At 43.1% G+C, this 14,476-nt stretch overlaps 1 protein-coding gene across 3 annotated transcripts in view; it reads left to right on the forward strand.

Annotated features, from left to right (window-relative positions):
* SCN10A (sodium voltage-gated channel alpha subunit 10) overlaps positions 1-14,476 on the forward strand; it is a 99,599-nt gene that overhangs the window by 38,528 nt on the left and 46,595 nt on the right. For 2 of the 3 annotated variants that reach the window (XM_059387943.1, XM_059387942.1), the window contains exons 10-12: positions 220-390; positions 3,550-3,843; positions 6,099-6,210. In XM_059387943.1, coding sequence (XP_059243926.1) covers positions 220-390; positions 3,550-3,843; positions 6,099-6,210 — 577 coding nt within the window. The remainder of the gene's footprint in view (positions 1-219; positions 391-3,549; positions 3,844-6,098; positions 6,211-14,476) is intronic. The other variant, XM_059387944.1, reaches the window with a different exon arrangement.

Consider the following 14,476-nt stretch of genomic DNA (forward strand, 5'->3'; position numbering starts at 1 on the left):
GGCAGGGCATCAGCAGGGCATACTAAGGGGTGTGAATAAAAGGGATGACCCAGAGGTGGCTCTTCCTGCCATGCCTCAATCCCACTACCACCCAGGTTCTAATCCTGATCTCCTTTGTTTTAGATACCATCACCTCTGTGACACTGCATGGGTAAGGGACACATTCATGCTAAGCTCAATCACGTGTTGTTGGCTGCAGCTGCTGTTCTCTCTCTTCAGGTGCTGGCAGCACTGGGGATTGACACAGCCTCTCTCCAGTCCCACAATGGATCACCTTTAGCTTCCAAAACTGCCAGTGAGAGAAAGCACAGAATGAAACCAAAGGTGTCAGAGGGCTCTACAGATGACAACAAATCACCCCAATCTGATCCTTACAACCAACGCAGAATGGTAAAGTGCTCAAGTTCTATAAGGATTACCCACCTTTGAAGCTGCCATGGACAATGATTGGAGTAGGAAGACATTTGTAGCAGGGAGACAGCTAGAGACACAAAGATTAGGCGGATGTTATAGTAATCCAGACAACATACCAACCACCTCCACCACCAAATGGTGGCCTAAACTAGGACAGGGGCATTGTGGATGTGAAAAGGGAGCAGATTGTGACTTTTATTGGGGGTAGGGGACAATAAGACTGGAACTTCAGAATGTGGAAAAAGGATATAGGAGTTCAAAATGACTCCCAGTTTCCAGAATTGTGTAGTTAGATGGGTGGTGATTCTAAGGCAGGAACACTGGAGGAAGAACCTAAGTTCGTAGGGGAAAGTGGTGAGCCCATATTGGACATGCTGACCTTGAGTTGTCCAAGGACCTGTGGACATCGAAGGTTAGCTTCCTTATAAAACTTTCTGATCTGTAATTCTGTCCGAGGTGCTGAACTCATTTATAAGCTTCTTTCTGACCTTGGAAAGAAGGATTCCAGACCCATCTCTGTGATGCAGTCCAGCCTAAGAGTAACTTCAGTACCTCCCTTCAGACCCTGTAACAATTCCGTTCACCACCCAAACCTTCTACATCCCACTCCAAGATTCCCTATACTCACCAAGTTTCCTCCCCCCACCTCACTCTCCCTTGAAAGTCCTGTGTACCCCAAATATGCTCTTTCCAGGGACCTAAGAGATGATAACCCCTTTGTGGAAGAGCAGCTCCCACATTAACAGTATGAGAAAGGGGATAAACATGGCTCTTGACCTTCACTTCCTCTTGACCTTCACTTCCCTCTCAGTCTCTCTTCCTGTGCTCATCTGAAGGATGTTCTACTTCTTATAACACAGTCTCTACAATCCCCAGACTTATGGTGTGCCTATATGTACATAGACCTGCTCATGTGCACACTGGTCTCAGGGATATACACACCTCAGCATTGACCAGATTCTGGGCCCTTCCCTTCCTTGCTCTGCCTCTTTTGAGCAGCACCTGGTATGCACAAAGTACAGATCAGATGTTTGAAAGGGGATTTGACCAGGATGAATCACAGCTTCCATGGAAATGTCAGTGATACTATGCATGGGGCTTTAATTCCCCTCGTTCAGTCAGCCCCACATAGATTAGCACCTGGATGTCCAGTAATTGGTGTGTATGTGCTCATCTCTCCAAATAAATTTACCTTCAGATGGACAAAAGAGGAGCTCGTCTTGGTAATGCAATAATACTAAGTGCAGTGGTGTAAAGAGATGACTAAAACGTGGTCCATTTCCCAAGGACATCTACTTGGTGGAGGAGACAAATAGAAAAACAGCTTATGTGCTACATACTATATTAGGGAAACACACATGGTGTTTTGGGGATAGGAGAGGCACCCTCTCTTATGGGGGTGGAGGTGTATCAGGAAAGGCTTCATGGAGGAGGAGATATTTGAAATGAATATCAAATAGTAAGTACGGATTCCTCCAGTAATTGAAGACTGCAGAGGAGGGGAAGATGAGTCTTTTCCAGGCCTAAAAGAGAACATGTATGTGCAAAGGCAGGGAAGCGCTATTTGGATACTTCTTTACTGTTCACTAATGGATTGGAATTTGCTCAAGAGGGCTTCCCCTTCCTCTTTTCCCAGGTGTGCTCTTGTAATAAAGCGACTATAAGCAGTTTTTACATAAAGCCATTTTCTAACTAGCAGCTGTGAGTGAGAGGTCAAGGGTAGCAATGAGGAGAGACACAGCAAGGGTTTCAGGGAAACCACAGGACTCCAGCTGGTCTGCTTGGGTGATGCATTTTAAGGCAACTCTAGCTTTTAGATTCAGAGGTCATTGCCTACCATTTGTCAAATAGGTCAATTCTGAAATATTAACTGGTGGCCAGGGAAGCACTACATATCCAATATGGGACCAAAATCATCTTCTTAGTTTCTTCATTGGCTTGCTTAGTGCCCAACTGCAAGTAACTCAGTCATCCCATTTTTAATAAAGATTTGTCTGATCTGCTCCTTTACTTCAAAAGTGGGAAGTATTTGTGGATTTCTTTTTTATGAGTGCCATAATCCTTGGACATATATTCTAGGAAAAGAGTGCCCTGTTGAAAATACTGAGATTATAGTGATAGTTGCTGAACAGAACTGGGCTCCAAATAATCCAGAAAGGAAACTTCAGTTCTGTGGTATAGGGGAATAAGTAAGGAGGACTCCAGTGGACAAGATGTCCCAACTTCAGTGTTTTGTTACCAGAAGGAATTAAGGGTAGGGGAAACATTCAGCAGTGTGATCAGAGTTTACTGGGAAGTCAGTGTGTAGATCTTCAGAAATACTTCAGGTGGTTCAGGACAGAACTGATAACTTGTTATGGCCAAGTTCCCACGGTGGTTATGGGTACTACCCAACCCAATCTCCAGGGGCTCTGGGCCTGTGAATTAGCTCCTTTCCTCTGGAAACTCGAAGCCTCATCGTTCCCTCAGTGGTAGATTTTGATGGAAAATGTTTATTGATTTGGAGGAATGGCATTATTCTTCCAGGAAATTAGGCTGTAACTCTCCCTTCAATCTCCCCATTTCAAAGTTTGCCTCAAGGGATCCTTGAAACTCATTACATTACAAAGCTCTTGTCTCCTTTGCAACACAAACTCTCAGGTTTATATATGCTGGATCTAATGAATTGCAGAACCTAATTTTCAGACAATAAAATACACTTGTTCATTCAACAACCATTTACCAGGCTTGCATAATAATCTCCTCAGGTTTCAGCTTTACATGTGGAACAAGGAATTTAAGACAGCTTTGTCCAGCCGCATGGCACATGCTGGTGAAGACTAATCCCTTTGGGTGACAAGGTTGTCTTCTGACATTCTTGGCTGTCATGACCTCTTTGCTGGTCTTAAGCACCCTATAATCTCTCACCTCTCCTGGCCTTTTCCCAGGCTATGTCAAAAATATTCTTCTCCCTCATTCTCTTCCCATGTTTACCTTGACTATGCTTAGATCTGTGTCTTTAGGTTTCTTCTGAAAGTTCATGAGAATAAGGGCAGGGGAAAGGGAGTGGGTGGAGGAAGTATTGGGTTCCAGATTTGCCAGCAAGCTGAGCTTCCAGCCTGCCTTTATTTCTTGCTCCTCTGGGGCAATACCCAGTCTTTCCTAGGCCTCACCTCTGGGAGACGCCGGGCTAGCCATGGGAGTGTGTTCCATTTCCGTGCCCCTTGCCTGGATACCTCATTCCCTGATGGAGTCACAGAAGATGGAGTTTTTCCTGGAGACCGTGAGAGTCATCGGGGCTCCCTGCTGCTGGGTGGGGGTGTTGGCCAGCAAGGCCCCCTCCTTAGGAGTCCACTGCCTCAATCCTCTAACCCTGGGCCAGGACATGGAGAAGACCGACACTCCACAATGTCCACTGGTGAGCTTGCCCCAGGGGGCATCGAAGTCTCGGTAAGTTTGTCAATGTTCCAGACTCTTGGGCTTCCCTCCACGTAGAGGCCAAGAAACCCTGAGTGTCACCCATGGAAGGGTCCTTTAGGCAACACTCTGTCCAACATTTCCCAGCTACCCTCATTTTACAGGCAGGGAAGGTGAGAGCCAGAGAGAGGGGTTGGGTTTACCTGAGGTCAAACAGGTTCTCTGGTTTACTCTGCTGTACATAAATACAAATTACTTCCCAATTGATCCCCCCCCTTTTTTTTTCAGTATTCCTCTGCCCCCACTCACTATCACTGCTTTAGAGACATGAATATGAGAAAAATGGAAAGTTCTTTTTCTGCCTGTAGCTCTGTGCAAATTATGCTGGGCTTAGCACATGGGATCCAGTGAAATTCTGGTAGGGGCCCTGCACAGATATTAATAAAGGCAAAGTATTCCTTGCTTTACTCAGAGAAGCAATAACTTGCCAAAATGTACAAATTAGGCAACAGCGACTAACTGGCAAGCACTCTTAGTAGAATAATGGCAGAGTACAATAGCAAACCAGGGACTCCTTATTAAATTGAGAGCTGTGATTTAATTTGAACTCTCCCTTTAGTTTCAGTAATGATGCTTCTAGTGTTTTTCATTTGCCCTCTCTGTCTAGCCAGGGACACAGAGAAGTTGCAAACAGACTTGTAAACTGACCATGTATGGCTCTGCGACTTGGATAAGTCCTACCAGGTTACCTTAGCTCCATCTCTGACTGGATGCCATGTGATCCCAGCTAGACACAGATGAACCATTCCAATGGGCAAGTGGGGAGAGTTTATTGAAGCATTTACAGAGGTGTGTGCTGGGCTCAGAATAAGGAGGGACAGGGAAACACCTAGAGATGAGCAATAAGGGAGAGCTGTTACATGCTCAGGCTGAAGAGGTGAGAGGAAGGACCAGCAAGAGCTGGGTGGCCCAGCAGAACTTGTGAACCAGGTGGAAGATCACAGCCACTACCCAGCCACAGCTCAGCAAGGAAGAAGCCAGGTGACAGCCTACTCCTCTCTCCTTCCAGACTCTGATCTTCTGTGTGTGCCTCGCATTGGACAAACCTAACCAGAACGGGAGGGCCAGGGTGATGCTGCTTGTACAGAAAGCACCTCATTTAAGAATTTCTCCCTAGATTACTAACTCTCTGAGATATTCTGACTTTTGATTCATTTTAATTAAATTACTTGGCTAGTGCAAGATTAACTCTTTAGGCTGTTCTGTGTCACATGGAAGTGGGTTTCAATGACAGGTGTGTCACTTACCAGCTGAGACACCTGTAACAAGTCCCTTAAATTCTTCAATCCCCCATGTCTCCCATTTAAAAAGTTTCTAAGTACCTGAAGGATTAAATAGAATCATAAAGTGCCTGCATTGGTACACAGGTAACTGACAAATAACAATAGCTTTAGCATCTCTTGTTGAGCTCTCATCATCCAAAACTTTCTGAATGTTCTTTATATGTATTAAGGCACTTTCTACTGTAAACCTATGAGCTTCATCTATGGGAGGTGCTCAATAAATGCTTGTCAGATTTGGATTCGGAATGGGTGTGCAGCGCTGAATCAGCTGCTGTGGGTGCAGGATTCCCTATATCCAGAGTAGTGTGTGACTAAACTTAGGGGCACGGAACCCAGATGTAACTTCCAGTGAAGACCCGAAGAGGAAAGGCTCAAAGGATTGTGTCAGACAACGAACACTGGAGAATCAAGACACACAAATGTTTCCTTAGAAAGAAAAGGACTGTGTGGAGTTTGGAACTGGGTTGTATGCTGGGAGAGTAATGAGCCTATTAGAAAGGAGGTCAAGAAAGCCTGTCCTGGAGAGGAATTCTTTGTGAACCCCATATGCACAGCAGAGACAAAGTCTTGGAATGACTGCCCGGTCCTCCACTCTTGCAGCTCTCACTCTGGAGCCCAAGGGCCTGTCCTCAGGCAGGAGTTTGCAGAGCCTCAGGTGAGCCCATGTTATAGTGTTAGTTAAAAACCTAGACTCTGCTTGCACCTAGCTTCAGGTGAGCCCAGATTATAGTGTTAGCTACAAGCATAGACTCTGATCTTCATGCCTACGCTCTTATCCCAAGTTTGAGAAGCAGTCCCATTTCCCAAAGCATAACTGTAGAGGATCATAGCTTCACCAGGCAACTTGTGACCACAAAAGACTGGCCAGTAAGAGGCTGAGTGACCTGTCTTTTCCACTGATGACTTCAGGTTGGGGGAGTATCCTGATTGTTTGTGTCCCAGCAGGCATTTGATGCAGGACAGAAGAAGACTTTTTTATCAGCAGAATATTTGGATGAACCTTTCAGAGCCAAAAGGGCAATGAGTGTTGTCAGCATCATGACCTCTGTCCTTGAGGGTAAGTATCACTCATTTGAACATCCATCCATGGTGCTACAGTGAGTCTGCATTTGAGCAGCAGAGGAGATGTTCCAAACCTGTGTCAAAGATGTCACCCATCTGTGTCCTGGGATCCTAAATACTTTTAGTATCCTTTTTATGCCCTTTATCCCATCGTCCTTTATCAATGTGTGTTTTTTTAAGAATATGGACAACTTTTTCAAAAACAATAGGATCCAATGAGTTTTTAATGCCCTCGTTTCATCTCTTGTTCAAATTTACATCTGCTTCATATGCATTCACAAAACTAAATTTGAGAAAGTGATCTGGCAGGCACCAGAGAATTTCAAGCTACCTCAGGTATGCAAGAAAACTTACAGTCCTTGATTTTTAAATACAGCAAAATTATCCTGTCATTTTTCATGGTTGTAATTTTATGATTATAATTTAATTTTTATCTCAAACCCCCATTATGCTAAGCATTGGAAGATGACTTAAGTAAATTAATCAGTCAATTTAACTAAATTCTTGTTAATTCAGGGCTCCATCAATCAGATGGGAATCCACTTAGCCTCCTAAGGGTTGTATTCCGATTGCTTACACCAAAACAGAAGCTGGAGGAAAAGTGGCACTTGTTCACGACCACCTGACACTCAAGTTCCCAAAAAGCATGACTGCATCCTCCTGACCCTGAGTATAAGGCCTGTCTTCTTATCCACCCTTTATTTTGCCTCGGGGTATGGAAAATATGGCCTTCATCCTGTCCAGTTACTTGCCTCCCCTAGACAAATTTAACATGTACTGGGCTGAGGGAGGGAGAGGAAGCTTGGATGCTGGTGTGTTTCTGAGAAAGGGCTCTCTGTGTGCTCTCCTTCCAGTCCTGGACTGAATCCTAACTGTGAGGAAGGGCATGATGAAACAAAATAAGAAAAAACAAAAGTTTGAGGGATTTGAAAACAGAACCAATCTATACCTTACTTTCTAGGTGAAGCCAGGGGTGGCAAGTCTTGGGAAAAGACCCACATACCCAATATGGCATAGAAACTGTACAGTAGAACAGGCAGATAACCCACTTGTGTAGAGAGGGCCTGAGGCAGCCCCAGAGAGTGCCCTGTGGCCTGCATGGCAGGAGAGTAGCTGGAGGGCTGGAGAAGGAAGTGAGCGAGAGGCAAAGAAGGAACGGCCATCTTGGTGACTCTCCCATCAGAGACCACATGGGAACTACAATGACTTGTAAAATACACCTGACAATGATCAAGGACCAGCTCAGCAGTCCACTGTTGGTGAACCCTGGGCCCTCCAGAACTCAGACACAACTTCAGATAGCGAAGTAGTAGCAGATATTGAATTAACTAAAACAAGATTCCCAGGTTGGGGACTTGCAGTATATATTGAACTCAATTATGGAGGGGGAACCTTTAAGTTACATTTCTTGCATACATGAGTTTGTGTTTTGGGAAATGTGTACACATTTCAGTAAAAACCATGTGTACATATTGTACATATTCTTTCTCATTATTTTCCCTCATTGATCATTATTTTAAAATCACTTTTCTTTAATTTTTATTTATTTTTAAAATTTGTTTTCAGTGTTCCAGAATTCATTGTTTATGCACCACACCCAGTGTTCCATGCAATATGTGCCCTCCTTAATACCTACTACCAGGCTCACCCAACCTCCCATCCCCTGCCCCTCCAAAATCACTTTCATTGTAATAGAGTCTGTATGCCTAGCATTTTTTTTTCTGTTAAGAATAATTTATTCTGAAATAAAATATCATAGTATTTTTTCCAGTTTTTGTTTCCAGAGAAATGAAAAAAAACAAAAACACTTTATTCATACAATGGAATCTTACACTATAGCAGTGAAAATGAAAAACAAAATAAACATGTATCAGTATAAGCAATTCTCAGAAACATAAAGTGGAAAAAGTGCAGAATATGTAGTATATTATTCATTTTTTTAAATTTATTTTTTATTTATTTTCAGCATAACAGTATTCATTATTTTTGCACCACACCCAGTGCTCCATGCAATCCATGCCCTCTATAATACCCACCACCTGGTATCCCAACCTCCCCCCCCCCCCGCCACTTCAAACCCCTCAGATTGTTTTTCAGAGACCATAGTCTCTCATGGTTCTCCTCCCCTTCCAATTTCCCTCAACTCCCTTCTCCTCTCCATTTCCCCTTGTCCTCCATGCTATATTTTATGCTCCACAAATAAGTGAAACCATATGATAATTGACTCTCTCTGCTTGACTTATTTCACTCAGCAGAATCTCTTCCAGTCCCATCCATGTTGCTACAAAAGTTGGGTATTCATCCTTTCTGATGGAGGCATAATACTCCATAGTGTATATGGACCACATCTTTCTTATCCATTCGTCCATTGAAGGGCATCTTGGTTCTTTCCACAGTTTGGCGACCGTGGCCATTGCTGCTATGAACATTGGGGTACAGATGGCCCTTCTTTTCACGACATCTGTATCTTTGGGGTCAATACCCAGTAGTGCAATTGCACGGTCATAGGGAAGTTCTATTTTTAATTTCTTGAGGAATCTCCACACTGTTCTCCAAAGTGGCTGCACCAACTTGCATTCCCACCAATAGTGTAAGAGGGTTCCCCTTTCTCCACATCCTCTCCAACACATGTTGTTTCCTGTCTTGCTAATTTTGACCATTCTAACTGGTGTAAGGTGATATCTCAATGTGGTTTTAATTTGAATATGCCTAGCATTTTTGATGGCTGCATAGGATGTTAACATGCTGCTATGCCTGTAATTTTTTGCTGGCCTGGTGAGTTGCTTGGATTCTTTTTTCTTTTTGCTATTAGCCATCAAACAGTTAATGTTAAATACAAACAGCTTGCTTCTTCATTTATTTCCCAAAACTTTCAAGCTTCCTCTTCCTCTTTTTTTTTTTTTCATTTATTTACTCTTCAACAACCATTTATTCAGCACCTGCTTTATGTCTGGCATTATTCTGGTGCTGGGAATTCAGTGGTGAACAAGATAGAAGCCAGTACACATGGAATTTACATTCTGGGAGCCAGAGCATACAGAAAATTTAAAAAAAATAGATTTTCAGGTAATGATAAGAAGTAGGGGAAAAAATAAAGTAGGGAAGGAGATAGGAATGATAGGACTACAGAGGGGCTATTTCAGATAAGGTGGATGCAAAAAGCCATTCTCCCTAAGGAGACCAGAAATCTGAATGAAGTAAGGGATTCAGACTTAAGAGAGAGTAGGGGAGAGAGTTCCAGACAGATGAATGTCACATGCAATGTATTTTGCAGGAAAGAGACAAGAATTAACTAAAAGAGTGTTCCAAACACATCCCAACCCAGGTTAGAACAAAAGAGGTCTCAGAATTGATGAGAAGCAACAGAGCATGATAGTTCAGAACATAGACCTTGGAGCTAGACTGCCTGGGTTTGTTTCCTGGCTCTGCCATGCAGGGTAGGCTGTGCAACTTTGGATCTCCATTAACTGTTCTATGCTTCAATTGCCTCACCTGTAAAATAGTGAAAATGTACTTATCTTGTAATGTTTTTTGAGGATTAAGTGAGTTAGCATAAGTAAAGGGTCTAGATCCACAACTGGCACTTAGTAAATGTTCAGCAGATGTTGGCTATTCTTATTTACTCAGTAGTAAATGAGGGCAGAGATGTACCTGTTCCATTCATGGTTAGATTCCAGAACCTGAAAGAGCAGTGCTTGGCATACAGTAGACATTCAACAAACAGTTGTTGAATGAATGGTTAATGAGAGTGACACACAAAGGTGACATTTGGGGGTGATGCTTATTATAATGACCTGAACTGATAGATAGGAAGAGAATAAGGAATGGTCAGATGTCCTGAGGTAGGACAGACTTCCTCTCAAGGAAGAATAGACTAGGAAAAGCAGGAGACTCACTGATATTTTTAAGACAATCTGGGTAAAGACAACTTCAGATTAGGGCAAAGAGGTCAAAGTTGCTTGAGCATAGTGCAGATGACTTCTGATCTTCTCTGGTCGGACATTATACCCACAACACTCACAATATATGAAGGGTACTTGGCATTGTCCAAGTTGTGTTGGAATTTACAGAGGCCACCTCTTTGGGAGTGATTGTGCCTGAGAAAGTTTGGCCCAACCCAATAAGAATTTGGCAATTCACTGAGCTCAGGGCACATGAACCATCAATGTTTGCACACAAGCTAAGATTGGACAGTTGTCCAGACTAGACCAGAAGCAGGGGCATAGCAGTCAACACAGCCCAGTCTCTACCCTCATGCTGAGTAGGAGACAGGGACTTGGAATAAGTTATTACCAGTGTGCTGAGTGTCTCGAAGGAGAAGTACAGGATGCTAAAGGAAATATGGTAAGTTTAGCCTGGAGTTAGGGAAGTATTCCAAGCAGAAAGGACAGCAAAATCTCTGAAGCAGAAGAGAGCTTAGTATTTAAAGAAATGAAAAAGCCTGATGTGGTTGGTGGAAGCACAGAGAGCAAGGAGGAAAGGGGCTCAAAATAAGGCTGGAGAGATGGACTGGGGCCAAACCCACAGAATTTCCTATACCAAATTAAGGATTTGGGGCTTCATCCTAAGAGCAGTAAGGTGCCATTAAATGATTGGAGGCAAGGGAGCTACATTTGCATTTTGTAAAGGTTACTCTGAATTCGTGTAGGGAATGGAATTAAAAGGGGAAGAGTGTTGGCAAGGAAACCAGTTGGGAGGAAACCAGCTGAGAGATGGCAGTGCCTGGACTCTGTGGTGGTAACAGTAAGAGTGGTAGGAATTGGGAGGATTAAGAGCTATCCCAGGGACCTAAGATTCAGGACTTGGTGGGTCTCATGTTTCTGGCATAAGCAACTGAAGGGATACTGGTGCAACAGCTTGTAAAAGGAATACTTTAGTGGGATTTGAAGTGCCAATTGAATATTACCCCCACCTTAAAAGACCACCAGAGACATGAGTCAAAGCCAATCAGCAAGGGTCGTTTATTGCAGGTTTGAACCTGGACCTCTGCAGCGCTCGTTGCCGATAACACCGAGAGGTCCAGAGCTGGGTCGGTGCAGGATTTTTATAGACAGATACAAACAAGTTTCGGGTGGGGCTGAGCTTATTGATTGATAGTTTGAACACAATTGGGAGTCTCCTGGTGGAATGTTACATTCCTGCTATCAAGCATCCCTGTTAATGAGATTTAGGTTTAAAAGAAATTTAACTTTATTTACTTTTCCTTCTACCTCCGCCTCCTTCCGTTTCTCATGGAGGGGAGGGTGACATTAGGGCTATTGATAAGGTAACTTCTTTGTTGTAAATCTCAAGGATATTTGCAAACCAGGGGAGACTCCTACCTTGCAGGACTGTGATCTCTGCAAGTTAACTATTTATCGTTTTATGGCAGTCAGGGGTGCCTGAGGAATGCTACACATATGGAGGGGAGCGGATGGAAGGGGGGGGGTGCAAGGCGCCAGCTTTTGCTTTGTCCTCAGCCAGCCTCCTGCTCCTTCAGATTCACTGGGGAAAGATGAGAGGGAAGATCATGAGTTGAGTCTGGGATATAGCAGGTTTCAGGTGCCCTTGGGGCATTCAGGTAAGAATTTCCAGGAGGAAGTCAGATTTGCAATAAATGGGTCTAGAACTTAGAAGATGAAGATGACCTAGAAATACATATTTAAAAGCTGTTTGAATGTAGACAATTTTGCAAAGGTGCAAGTGGATAAGATGACACAAGAATTGAGTAAGAAGAGAAGACCTGGGACAGATTTCTAAGAAAACTATAATGTTTAGTGATTGAGCAGAAGAGACAAATTCAGCAGATGAAGCTGAGAAGGAATGTCCAGAAATAGGAGAAGACCCAGAAGAATACAACACAGACCTGGGGTCTGAATTCCTTCAGGAAGAATAGACAAGTCAAAAGCAGCAAAAGATGCTGTAGAAAAATCAAATAAGATTAAGTCTGAAAAGAGTCCAGGGGCTTTGGTTATAGGGATGTCTTCGGTGATCTAAGAAGTGAGGATTTGCAGGGTATGGGAGGAGGTTGAAGAAGGGAGATGTGGTGGGAGGAGAAGGATATACTGTTTATAGACAACGTTTTCAAAAGTTTGCCTGCCAAAGGGAGGAGATAGTAAAACATCACCAGGGTGTAAGTAGCATTGTTTATTTATTTTCTTGTATGGAGTATTTAAAAAGTATATTTACATGCTAATGGAGAGGATCTGTGACAATGGGAAAGACTGAAGATAAAGGAAAGAGAGAATATTCAATAGATTCCTGAAGCGACAGGAAAGGATGCCCAAGTGAAGAATGTTAATAGGAGAAATGGCATCTTTAATTGTAGCCAAAGGAAGGGAAGGATGTTCTTTCTGGCTTAAATTTCTGTAGGAGTCTTTCAGGGAAAGAGCTGTGATCATGTTCCAAGCTAGCAAGTGTATGATTCGCTTAGACTCTGGGTCTCCCCAGACATTCAAGATCAGCAACAGTTAAGGCTGTTTACAAGGCAGAGTTATTTCCTGTCTTGCCTCACAGACATGCGCATCCTGACACAATGGCCCATCTGCAAGATTTTTAATGCAACACGGCTTCCTGTGCTTTTTAGTGCCAGAATAGGTCCAGGGAAGTGCTTGCTTTTGTTTCAGCTAGAGATCGTTGATTTTGTCTCCAGGGTGTGCGAACTGCTTTAGAAAACCTACTTTGCCAGTTTATATTGCTGTCATTCCAAGTGTCCTTTCGGAGCATTCTCCTGTACTCTGATTGACCTGTCCTGTATTTGCTAGCCTTTGCACATAACTTATGATTTGATTTTTACAAATGTTTTCTAGTTTCATTAGAGTTTGCATTTCTGTCTCTCAGGTTTGATGCCTTTAGTGGTTTCTGGAAGTAGAGGGGCAGCACATCCTTTTTTTATGTTATCATTATTTTGGAAGATTTTTTTCAGTTTTTGAGGTATAATTGACAGAACTGTAAAATATTGAAAGTGTACATTGTGATGATTTGATACATGTATACATTGTGAAAGACTTTCCCTATCTAGGTTATGAATACATCCCTCACACCTCACACGTTCATCTCTTTTTTTTAATATTCCACGTAGAAGTGATACTGTGTAACATCAGTATTTACCTTGTTCTGTCTGACTGACTTCACTTGGCATAATGTCCTCAAGTTTAAGGGTAAACACCAATATTTCCTTCTTTTCTTGTGGCTGAATAATATTCCCGTGTTGTGAGGAGGGTGTATGGGCGGGTGGGTGTGTCTCACATCTTCTATATCCATCCATCTATTGATGGACACTTAGATTGTTCCATATCTTGGCTATTGTGAATAGTGCATCAATAAACATGGGGAGAACAGATGTCTCTTTGAGATACTGATTTCATTTCCTTTGGAACTAACATAGAAGTTCTATTTTTAATGTTTTGAGGAATCTCCATACTGTTTTCCACAGTGGCTGCACTAATTTACATCCCCACCAGCAGTACACCAGGGTTCCCTTTTCTCCACATCCTTGCCAATGCTTATTGTCTCTTAATCTTCTTGATGATAGCCATTTTATCAGGTGTGATGAAGTCCCAGAACCTAAGTCAGGTTTGGTGGGGTGAGGTTCGGAGCTGACGACTAAAGAAAGAATTCTTAAGACATCTTTGGTGCAAAATGGTGGTTTATTAAAGCACGGGGACAGGACCCGTGGGCAGGAAGAGCTGCTGCCCCGGGTTGTGAGGAGTGGTTGGTTATATACACAGGAGTTGGGTAGGTGAGGACAAAGGGGTGTCCAGAAGGGCTATTGGGGCAAAGAATACTATCAGGATATTGAAGGCTTGGTTACTATCAAGTAAAGACAATTGAGAGTCTCCTGGTGGAATGTCACATTCCTGCTATCAAGCATCCTTGTTCATGAGATTTAGGTTTAGAAGAAATTTAACTTTATTTACTTTTCCTTCTACCTCCGCCTCCTTCAGTTTTTTATGGAGGGGAGGGTGACATTAGGGCTTGAGGAACTGAGATCTGTGTCTTTGGAAATTGGGCTATTGATAAGGTAACTTCTTTGTTGTAATCTCAAGGACATTTGCAAACCAAGGGAGACTCCTGTCTTGCAGGATTGTGATCTCAGCAAGTTAACTATTTATCCTTTTATGGCAGTCAGGGGTGCCTGAGGAATGCTACACATATGGAGGGGAGCGGATGGAAGGGGGGGGGTGCAAGGCGCCAGCTCTTGCTTTGTCCTCAGCCAGCCTCCTGCTCCCTCATCAGGTGTGAGGTGGTATCTCATTGCTTTTTTAATTGCATTTCCCTGC

Source organism: Mustela nigripes, chromosome 2, assembly GCF_022355385.1.
Source record: "Mustela nigripes isolate SB6536 chromosome 2, MUSNIG.SB6536, whole genome shotgun sequence".
Lineage (NCBI taxonomy): Eukaryota > Metazoa > Chordata > Mammalia > Carnivora > Mustelidae > Mustela > Mustela nigripes.